The following is a 12,016-nucleotide window of genomic DNA, read 5'->3' as shown; positions in this document are numbered from 1 at the left end:
TGTCTGTCTCTGACAATCCCTTACATTATCATTGTGACGAGTTCTGAAGGTCATTTTGTCCATTCAGAAGCCTTTGCCAAGTACAAGTCAGCCCAGAAGTTTCCGGAAATCACCGGAATTTTCCGTGCTGCTGTGAACAGAAAGGCACACAAGATGAAGCGGTCTTTTCTTTGTTTTTTTTTGTCGTACTCCAAGTTTTATGTTTGTGAAAGTTAGTCATACATACACTGTCATGCATACACAATGTTACCAAAAGTAATGAGAGCACACAAAGTTGCATTGCATTGTGGACAAAACATGTCGTTCAGGGTTCAAAGGATCATGTGCCTTAGAAACGTGTACGGTGTTGTAATCAATCCTTTATGTGAAAAGAACTGATGAACCTTGAATTCAGAATGGTTATTTTGTGCCAGAGATTCACATTTTCATTGCATTCTTGAGGAAAGTAGTGCTTTTTATAACAAACACAATATATGGAAAGAATATGGGCTAAAACCTCTTGATTAGAAATTTTTGTTTCCTTCATTGCTGTTGAATCATTGCAGTGCATGAGCATTCTATTCTTACCATAATCAGGCTCCTGGATACTTACTTGTGTTTTGCGGTTGTGTATATTGATAGTTTCTGGTTATGCACCTTCACGCTGGCTGTGTCTCTGGGAGCTGTCCTACTACTACCAATATCCATCATCAGCAACGAGGTCCTACTATCTTTTCCCCACAGCTACTACATGCAGTGGTTAAATGGCTCTCTTATCCATGGCAAGTTCACTTGCTTTGTTTTGTTCAGATGTTGGGTGTATTTAGACTACAGAACACGATGTGTAAGATAGCAGTCAATTGCTCATGGCTTCTGCTTCGGATGCATTTATTCCAATTTGGGTGACCAGCTACCTAAACTTTGAAAATAATTAAATATCATTTGGCTATGACTGGAGCAAATCTCGGGTGGAATAGTGAAAAAGAGGTCTGTTGGATATTTGACCCCCCTTTGTGCAACACTGATAATTGCATGATATTTGCTAAAAATGTTGGGACAGCACACTAAAACTGGAAATTAATAGTTCAAACTATATTTTTCCTACAATCAAAAGCAACCTGTATTTTATAAAGTTGCCTTTTGACATTTTAAACATTTCTGTACGAGTTGATGTAATACCAGTACGTCAACCAGCTTGGCAAAGGACCTTGCGTTGTCTTTTCGGAAAAAAGAAGCAACAATGTGGAAAATCTGCAATGGCCAGAATAGAACCTGAGGGCAGGAGTCATGAAATGCAATCCATCACAGAAACTTGCACTTGCTTTAAAGGAGGAATATGAAAATATTTTGCCTGATATTTATTACAATGTGTTAATGACTATATTACGTGATTAGGATTTGAAAAAAACTTGTGTCAATCCTATTTCCTTCCTGTCACAATACTTATGGCAACATGCTATTCATTCAACAACTGAATGTTGATGCATTTGTTTTGAAAAAAAAAAACAAAAAAAAAACTTTCTGCTTAAATAGCAATGGGATACTGGGAAATTATTAACAAGATTAATACATTAATTTTATCTTCCATATTTGGTGTTTGCTTAACGGTTGAGGTGGCGACCTTGATATCTGAGGGTCTTGTTCGAACCCCTGTCGTGCTGTTGAAATAACACCAGGTGGGTTGATTCAGCCTGTCATCCGTCCGAGGTTGGCAAAATGAGTACCAGAGTCCTGATAACAAGCGCTGTGTCAACAGCAAACCTGCACTTCCAGAAATTATGCAACACAGGATGCATACAAAACAAGTGTTTCCCAAATCGGCTATCTCCGTGCCGTGGTCCTGTTCAAGCATAACTGACCAGGACAACAACAACAAGATCAGCAACAACAGTTTTGCTTCCAAATCTGATGTAGCCAACCCATTGCGCTCTTCCCCTCCTTACCTCCCTTGTACTCGATACCTAATTGACTGTTTCTTTCAGACTTGAGAAGGTAGAAAAAGCTCTACCCACTCTCAAATTTTCATTGGCGACCTGCTCTGCTGCTTTTGCTTCTCCTCAGTCTGCTTTCTTTACCCTGTCCTTTTCCTTTGCCATTGCATCCCCATCACAGTCACTCAACTCTGGATAATGGTCCAAGGCCCTTCATTTCAAATAATAGGTCAGGACTTTCCCTGGGTGGACATATGTTAAGCATTCAACACAGTCTGGCATCCTGCTCTGCTTTCCAAGCTGGCTGCCTTCATACCAGGCTTATTTCCTCAAGTTGCACAGTCAGTGTGTTGCTGTCAATGGAATCTTCTCCACTTATCTATAAATTGAGGCTGGAGTTCCCAAAGGGAGTGTTTTAGGCCCAATATTGTTCTTAATGTAAGCCTGGTGTTGGCTTAGTGGTTAGGGTGGCGGCTTGGGATCCCAGGGTCCTGAGTTCAAGCCCCATTGGCTGCTGAATTAACACCAGGGGGTTGACTCAGCCTGTCATCTTTCCGAGGTCGGCGAAATGAGTAACAGTGTACTGGTCCCGGTGTATGCCCCGGTTAGAATAGGTGTACCATATCCCTGTGTGTCGTAAGAGGTGACCAGGGTTGGCGTCAGGAAGGGCATCCAGCTATAAAACATTGCCTCAAGAAAAAGCCCAACCCCTGCACAGCAGGAAAAATGGCTGTAAAAACGGTCATTTTTTTATTGTTCTTAATGTACACAAATGACTTCTCCAATACTCTAGAAAACCTTCTTTACCTTTTGCAGATGTTTCCTTCTTGTATTGTAAATACCACATCCCATTGATAACAGAAGGTAGATGAGTTGTCACTCTCTTCTGATATATAATTGATTGCATGCTGGTTTGATAAATGGAGCGTGTCTTTCAATCCTGGTAAATTTATCAGTCTCACCCTGTCATCCCAGAATGGACATCAATTTATACAGTCGGCCTCCTATCTGTGAAGAGGTTGGTTGTCTTGAACTTATAGACCTTACCATCAGCCATGATTTCTTGTTGGCTGACCATAGAGCAAAGCTGTCCTCCAAAGCCAGCCACCAACAAGGCATCCTCCATCATTCCAAAACAGAACTACTCTTAGGCTACAAGACCTTTGTCCGCAGCTTGATTGAGTCCCGTTCTTTCCTAAAGGGTGGCAACCCTGCTTCACATCTATCTCAACTCGATTCTGTAGAAACTAAAGCTCCCACCATTATTGGCATCCATTGTGATGAAGCAGAAGCACAATCCTGTTGTTCTCAAATCATAGACAGATTGGTGGCCTTTTTTTTGCCACTCCATCAGTTCTCTCAGCCCTCCAAATCACTACCCACAATACTCTCTACCTCCACTAACCTAACTTAACCCAACCCTCTTACTTGTAGGTTTCCTCCCTTCTGTCCTCATTCCCTTGCTTGTTGTCTGCAGCTGCAACCGCATTGACCCACTGTTCGTATGTTCCCTTATTGTCCCTTTTATTTTTTCCTTGTATTGTAGTCACTTTATATGAATATATATTTTTTCCATTATTATGATTTTTTTTTCAACTCTCATCACATCATATCCAAGGTGCCAACCACACTGCTGGCAGATATGATAGAAATTCTTACTGCGTTATGATGGAAGAACCATGTCTGCTCATGACAATCAAATCCCCTTCATGTCCTTTAACGGTGTTAGTACCGTGACCCATATCTCTTGACAATCCCGCGTCCCTCCAACCCCACCTCTTCTCTGTGTACCCCTCTTCAGCATTCCTCCACTTTATGTTCCCTTTTTCTGCATCCTTCCTCACCTTGCCCCTCAAAGCTCCCCCCTTTCCTTACTCCTTCAAAGCCCCCCCTTTCCCCACTCCTTCAAAGCCACCCCTTACTCCCTCTGTCATGCCTCCTCACCTGTCCCTAACTATGGGGACCTCAAACATCCGAGGCCTACACTCCAACCTAACAGATCTCTCAACCCAGGCTGCTGCTGATAAACCAGACAATATGTTTAACAGAATCCTTTCCTCCACAGGATGTTCTTGACTCCTTGGTGTCTTTTAGGTGCTGGTACCTCTCTCACCAGCCATGGCACTTCAGCAAAGGACTTCTTTGACTCCATAACACTGTTATGCACAGGACGTCCTTGACTCCTTAGTGTCTTTTAGGTACTGGTACCTCTCTCACCAGCCATGGCACTTCAGCAAAGGACTTCTGTGACTCCATAACACTGACTCAATCTGTGAAATTTCTGACCCAAATTTCTTCCAATGGAAAATCCTCCTTTCTGGACTTGGTGATTAGCAACTTCCCTGCAAATGTCTCTTGATCCTACTCTGCTCCAATTGGTTAATCTGATCATATGCTTGTGAAGGTCTACATCTCTGGCTATTCTCAGAGAGCTGCCTCAACGACAGTGAGTCTGGCAGTTCACTCGGGCAGATTGGTAGCCATCTCACTTTAGGAGTCTCCTATATCTACTGCCCCTGATGATAACTCGGCTCGTGAATTCTTCCACAGAAACCTGCTCTCCCTTATGCATCGATTATTATTATGATTGTTATTTTTTATTATTATTTTTTGATATACTAGACATGCTTTAGGCTCGTGGGAGAACTATGACGCAGAACAAAAATCGGAACACAACACAACAAAGCATGAACAGCAGGAGAAAGGGGAAACCACCAACAGCAGGGTGGAGGCAGAAAGTAGATGGAGATGGACAAACAAGGGATGCAGGTAACGATGAAGGGTAGGGGAGAACGCAAGGGGTGGACAATATGGATACATTCATTGGAAAGCATTGAATTGGTTGGAAAGAATGTTGACAAGTGGTGGGGGATGGGAGTTTTCTTTTGAGAAAATGCACTGAGGTGGTCGGATAGGAGAGAGAATGCAGGGTGGTGGAGTGTCATAGGAAAGGAGAGGGAAGGGAAGTGGAGGAGTACATAGGAATGAAGAGAAGGGAAGCAAGGACATTTGGAGGAAAACATTAAAGGTGGGAAACAAAAGTTTCACAATTTTGTCTGTCATATGTGGATGCTTTTTATGATTTGAAGCATGAATTGTGTTTTTGACATCTTAACATTTTCTGTTTGTTTTTAAATCATTACATGAGAAGTAAATACAATTATTATTGCCACTTTGTGATTAACCTTATGCACTAACATGTCATTTACATCATTGTAATTGATCTGACAGCAATGTGTTTCAATTATTATTATTCTTTTTTGTCCCTTCAGGTCTATGGAATCTTGTATTTTTGTTCTCAAACTTATCCTTGGTTTTCCTCATGCCCTTTGCATATTTCTTCATGGAGTCTGAGGGCTTTCCTGGATCTCGGAAGGTCAGTGGTCAGACATTAACGCTGCTTATGGAATGGTTTGATTACTGAATCAAAATTTGGCAGCAAGTTGCTAACTCGAGCGAATTCAATGGCACATCATCATGAATCCCCATGCTTCCCACCAAAAGAAAAGTTGAATGATGCCAAAGAGTTACACCAGGAATGACCCAATACCCAGTTGTGAGTTATTATATTTTCTCCCCCGTTTTGACCCCTATGACCACAAGTCCCTACTCCCTGGCACATAAACTGGGGGTAAAATCCCAAAATATTACATATTTAATTTCATGTGTCCCTCAATGTTGATTGCATATACAAAGTTTTATAACAAAATATTTTAAAATGTGCCCGTATTTGCATTTTTGGGATTTGACCTTTTGACCCCATCCCAGGGCCCCAGGCGAGCGGAGCCAAAAACTATACCGCTATTGCCCCTTATTGCAATGTGGAGATCAATCAAGGGAGATCTCCCTGTCAACTACCTAGTTTGGTGAATTTCGGCACAACCGTTTAGGAGGAGATAGCATGACAGACAGACAGGATGGACGGACAGCTGATTCCAATATCCCCAGTTTTTTTTTTTCTTCCAAAAAGTATGGCAATAATGATTCCTGCTTCAAGAATTGGCTCTCTGGCCAGTTATTTATCATTTATAACATCCTTTAAGTGTTGATTTGATGCATTAGGAATAGCCATTACTGTTCAATAAGGTATTGTTTTGAAGAATTGGCTGGCAGAATGGCTAAGACATACGCACATTCGCCTCAAAGCTGTCGAGCCTGGGTTTGTCTCAACACAGCTATAAACTGTCGTTCCGGTGTTTTACTGGCAGGGTGACCCATCAATGTGTGTGCTGTCAACTCAAACGTTAAACTCGTCCCGTCTGCCGGAATTAGTTTGTGGGTGTGAAAGATCCGACACTGTCCTTCGTGCAGAGTAGGCAAGATATCACCGGCACCCTGAACAAATTACAAATTGCTGCCTTAACTTACTGCAGGAACTGCATCAGCGGTATAGCCACACCTCAGCTAATGATGCTACACTGCAGCTTTGTGCTGCATATGAAAGAAGAAGGAGGAAAAAGTTTTAACGAACAGCTTTGTATTAAGAACAATAAGCTGTGCTGTTTTTTATTATTATTTATTTTTATAATACCTCCATTGACAAAGTCACCAGAGGCATTATGTTTTCAGGTTGGCCTTCCGTCTGTCCGTGATAGGTTTCTGTTACCGTGATGACAAGAATGGCTGAAGGGATCCAAGTCAAACTTGGTGCAAGTATGTACAATGATGTAATAAACTGATTAGATTATCTGGTCAAGAGGTTAAAGGTCAGAGGTCCCGTTAGGTAAAAATGTCACCATGCTCACTTGTGAACCGCTGATGAGATTTTGACCAAACTTGCTATAAGTGTTGTTACGTATCCACCTCAAGGCACCGAAGCGAGTGCACCAGTTACCCTGAGGGTGTTATGGCAGAAAAGAAACAAGGACACGAATGTGCGTTTGTTGTTTTACAGGTAAAACCAGCATATAACAAGAGACAGAAGGATATTTTATGAATACGTATTCATCTCTACTGTCTACTTTTAAAACAATAATACCAATTAAAAACAACTCTGAATGACTTTCCTAAGAATCCTCAAATTAATGAAGTACAAATGTCACATATCAATGCAGCTATGAATTAACTTATGACTTGGAGTGTCAACTTAACCATGTAACCAGGATCCCAGGAAGCCATCAAATTTGACGAGTAGACCAACCAGTAGATTGGACGGCCAACATATAGTGAGGTGAAGTTGGTTCTATATAGTCAGGGAATGTGGTTGCTGAACCAATACATGTTCGCATACAGTGGATCTCCGATTCCTCCTTTGCTGTTTGAATCCGGTTTAAAATTAATATCTTCACATGAAATTCAGTGCAGCAGCTGTTCCTTCTCCTTTAACACGTTCCATCTCTCTCTTGCTTTTCACAAACTGCCGTTGCATTAAATATCTTCCTCAAACTGTCAGTAAGCCTTTTGTCTTCGTATCGTTTTGTTGTAGATTCTTGAGGCCACAGCAGCCTTTGGTGGTACCTATTTTTTGTTTTGTTGCCATTCTAAAGGCCAACTGCAGCCTTGGGTGGTTATGACCTGACAGGACATTAAACAAACAAAATAATTATTTTACCCAATACAAAACACTTTCGTCATCAGAGTACATTTCAACAACCTTCAAGAAGTAAGTAAATATCTTGTCGCATGCTGCCGAGCAATTATATGTTGATGCTGCATTATATCACTGGTGAAAAAATACAATTTATATGTCCAAACAGTGTGTGTGTGTGTGTGTGTGTGTATGTGTGTATGTGTGTGTGTGTGTGTGTGTGTGTGTGTGTGTGTGTGTGTGTGTGTGTGTGTGTGTGTGTGTGTGTGTGTGTGTGTGTGTGTGTGTGTGTGTACACGACATATAATTATGATGCAAGGATGAATTGATTAGATTTTGATGTCAGAGGTCATGTCAGGTAAAAATGTGATACTTGAGAACAGCGGAAGGGATTTCAATCAAACTTGGTACATGTATGTATAAATCTGTCAGTGCATCCATCCATGATCGATTATTTGTTGCGAAAGGGTCAGGGGTCACATTTAAACTCGTGTTAACGTGATACTATTGGCTCTGGGATTTGAACTAAACTAAGTGCATGTACCACAATACATATGTACTGTTATGTTTGTGGGATTGTGTGGAGGTGTCAATAGTCTATAAAGCATGGATGACTATTTGTGATGTTTAAGGTGTATTATGTAAAAAAAAAAAAATGCCGGGTCAGGTGTGGGATCAGAAGTAGGACATTTTGGTATTTATTTTTCCTTCTGCTTAAAGTTTACCCCCACATCCACTCCCTTGACTCTATGCGGCATTTTCACTGATGGTGGGTGTGCACAACCACGACTGTGTGAAGGACTCGACCCTTTTCTTTCCGGCTGAAGGGAGTAGAGAGGAAGAAGAAGGCAACGAGTCTTTTTGTTTGCTGAAGAAAACGATCCTTGCTTCATGGCATGAGCGGCTTCAGCATGCTGTTATGTGAGTGAATCGACCTCTGTGAACTCTATGAAGGAGAGGCTGTGTGCACGAAGGGAGGTGGAGGAAAGGAAAAGTGCATCTTTCTGAGGAAACCTGCTCTGCTGCTCTTGCATTTCCTCTCTCTGCCTTTTTCACTCCGTCATTTACCATACGTCATTTTCATCCACTTGGAAATCAGCCAACATCACAGCATTATAAAATAAAATATGAAGGTGCAAAAACGGATCCCCTTAATAACAGCATAATTGGCTTACTTCCATTCATAAGGAAGGTCATGGAATCCATCATCGCAGTTAAAATATAATCATTCCTTTTCTCAAACAGCCTTATCTCACATCTTCAATTCAGATTCAGACCTGGTCACTCTACCTTGGACATACTGCTTCAACTCTCTCAACAATGGTGGAGGCCCTCAATATCAGACATGAGATCAGGGCCATCTCTGGACATATGTCGAGCTTTTGATACAGTCTGGCATCCTGCCTTTCCCTCCAAACTGTCTGCCTATGGAATCCAAGGCCAACTCAACTCTTGGATTACTAACATCCTCCACTCTCGTAGACAAAGTGTGGCTCTGAATAGAACCCTTTCATCTCCTCTCCCTGTCAAGGCTGGAATACCCCAAGGCAGAGTTAAAGGCCCCATATTATTCCTAATCATCATCATTGATCTCACTGACTCTCTGGAAAATCCTCTTTATCTCTTTGTTGATAACTCTACACCCTGCCATGACATTTCTCTTCCTTCTGACAGATAGCAGCCTCTTCCCTCTCCTCAGACCTTGCAAACATCAAAAACTGATCAAACACAATTTTGCTTATGTATCCATATTGTCCATCCTTTGCATTCTCCCTTACTCTTCATCATTACCTGCATCCCTTGTTTGTCTGTCTCCATCCACTTTCTCATTCTGCGCTGTGGTTGCTTCCTTCCCCCTCCCCAATCTTTCTCCTGCTGCCCCCCCCCTCCCCTTTCTCCTGCTTTTCCCTTTGTTATGTCATGATTTGTTCTATCATTGCTCTTCCACAAGCTTAGATTATATATATATATATATATATATATATATATATATATATATATATATATATATATATATATATATATATATATATATATATATATTAGGGTGGTCCAAAAATGTCGAAAAAAAATAGAATTTTGCTCCACAAGCTTAAAATTATTCTAATATGCTCCAATAACGCGCATAAATTTTTTTTAGCTTGATCGGAGGTGATTTAAGAGGTCGCTCAATATGACGACTTTTAGTCTCATGACTTGAATAAATTAGGGTATGGTCAGGTACGATTACGGGTACTTCTGGATGTCCGAGGTGGAAATAGAGTGCATTTTCGAACTCTATGGGGTCGATTTACTCTAAGAAATGACTGCACCGACATTGAATTCACTACCATTTCGAAAATATGACCTGAAACAAGATTTATCATTTCTGGAGTTGAGTAAATAATCCTACTCATTTCGATATTTTCTAATCTATAATTAATTTGTTGTCTGTCTAAACATTTCTTAGAGTAAATCGACCCCACTGAGTTCGAAAATGCAGTCCATTTCACCTAGGAAGTTCAGAAGTGTACGGATTCGCATCTCACCATACCCTAATTTAATATAATAATAACGAAATAAATAACTAACATATTTTTCGTGAATCATTGAATCTAAAACACTGGATGTTGGGCCGGCTAGAAATAAGTTCAGGCGGGAGTGGAGACAGCAATAGAGGCGGAGATGATAGTGGTATTTGGTAAATGAGACGAAATATTCTAATAGTTTGTAATTCCATTGATTGAAAAATTAGGGTATGGTGAGATGCGAATCCGTACACTTCTGTACTTCCTAGGTGAAAATGGACTGCATTTTCGAGCTCAGTGGGGTCGATTTACTCTAAGAAATGTTTAGACGGACAACAAATTAATTATAGATTCGAAATGAGTAGGATTCGTTACTCAACTCCAGTATTGATAAATCTTGTTTTCGGTCATATTTTCGAAATGGTAGTGAATTCAATGTCGGTGCAGTCATTTCTTAGAGTGAATCGACCCCATAGAGTTCGAAAATGCACTGAATTTCCACCTTGGACATCCAGAAGTACCCGTAATCGTACCTGACCATACCCTAATTTAACCAACTCATGAAACTAAAAGTCGTCATATGGAGCGACCTCTAAATCACCTCTTATCAACTTAAATTTTTTTATGCGCGTTACTGCATCATAGTGGAATAATTTAAGGCTTGTGGAGACGTCTGAATTTTTAATATTTTTTTTTGCTGTTTTTGGACCACCCATATATATATATATATATATATATATATATATATATATATATATATATATATATATATATATATATATATATATATATATATATTGTTGCGGGCCAGGGGTCGGATGAGAAGATCACCGGGGGGAGGAAGCTATCTCAGGTTCCCACCAGACTCACCGGAATTGCAGGCCGTCGCACACAGATAATTCCGTGACGCGGTGGGTCGCTAACCGACAACCGACCGTGAACGCCAATAATTCAACCACGTGACCTCGGGTCCTCCCGTTATGGGTTAATCGGGTTACCGAATTAATCACGTGAACTAATTACCGGGGGGAGACGCCCTCGGTATGCCTTGTCCAAACCGGATCACTTTACCGGATCAGATGCAGCCGAGCGACACTGCCAAGGACGTACTGGCTAAAAGGAACTGATCATTGTGAATAAAGTCCAGGCTAAGTTAGGATACGGACCATCCTGGATCAATGAAAGAAAAGACAAAAATGAGCTGGGAACATTTCTACAAATAATTTATTAATAGGCAGGCGAGGTAGCGTATGTGGCACAATGAATAGATTTATTGGGGTATGTGAGCAGAGATAGGAAGAAAAGTGAAAGGTGCGGCACTAATCAACCGACTTACAAAAGCAGACACAGAGCAGAGTTATCCGATATAATTATTGTACAATCTTAACCGAAGCAAGGACAGGTGCCATGATGCACACATCCTGATGAAGAGAAAAAGAGGAGATGAGTCTAACGGTCTTTCAATACCTTGCACGATTGCCCGACCACGCCGCCAATACGTTTTGGGGGGATGCTCCGCTGGGTGATACCTCCCTGATAGCTGGCGTGTCGTCTCTTGCTTTGTGGCACTTCGTGCAGCTAGTGTTGGTTCAGAGGATGAGACGCGACCATCAGGCGTGAAGGGAGGGACTTAGGTGGAGCCAGCAGCAAAGGGATGGAGAAAGGTGGAGTCCGAAGCAAGTGGGCCGGGTGGCAGACAGTATCAGGTGGGTGGGTGGAGTCAGCGACGAGGCGGTGAAGAATGCGGTATCAGCATCGCGAGTGGGCGGAGAAGGTGGAGTCAGCGAGAGACAGAGACAGAGACAGAGACACGGGCGGACGACTTCGCGATCCGTCCTCTTATAGACCCCGTCGTGCAGGGTGGGGGGCACCAACCCAAAGCGATGTGTCGTCACCTGAATCTGGCGCTCTGATTGGCCCTGGCCACTGTGCGGCCCAGCCGTGATGGCCAGAAGCGGCTCAACTCCACTTCTGGCAAGATGGTCCCAAGCTGCGGAATTGTCCTGCTCCGAACCCCATGATATGAATCACCTTGCTCCGAACCCTGTGATATGAATCGCCTTGCACCGAAC

General features: G+C 41.9%; 1 protein-coding gene across 14 annotated transcripts in view; it reads left to right on the top strand.

Moving 5' to 3' along the window:
• Window positions 1–12,016, top strand: part of LOC147014270 (protein LMBR1L-like) — a 119,791-nt gene that overhangs the window by 50,366 nt on the left and 57,409 nt on the right. For 9 of the 14 annotated variants that reach the window (XM_085852092.1, XM_085852091.1, XM_085852085.1 and 6 more), the window contains 2 exons: window positions 622–761; window positions 5,183–5,286. In XM_085852092.1, the coding sequence (XP_085708218.1) occupies window positions 744–761; window positions 5,183–5,286 (122 nt within the window). In that variant the 5' untranslated portion in view covers window positions 622–743. Of the gene's footprint in view, window positions 1–67; window positions 212–621; window positions 762–5,182; window positions 5,287–12,016 lie in introns of all 14 variants that reach the window. The other 5 variants (XM_085852093.1, XM_085852087.1, XM_085852088.1 and 2 more) reach the window with 2 other exon arrangements.

This window comes from Eptatretus burgeri, chromosome 13, assembly GCF_056783735.1.
Source record: "Eptatretus burgeri isolate ZD-2024b chromosome 13, Ebu_testis_v1, whole genome shotgun sequence".
NCBI lineage: Eukaryota > Metazoa > Chordata > Myxini > Myxiniformes > Myxinidae > Eptatretus > Eptatretus burgeri.
This window is presented reverse-complemented; position numbering and strand designations above follow the sequence as displayed.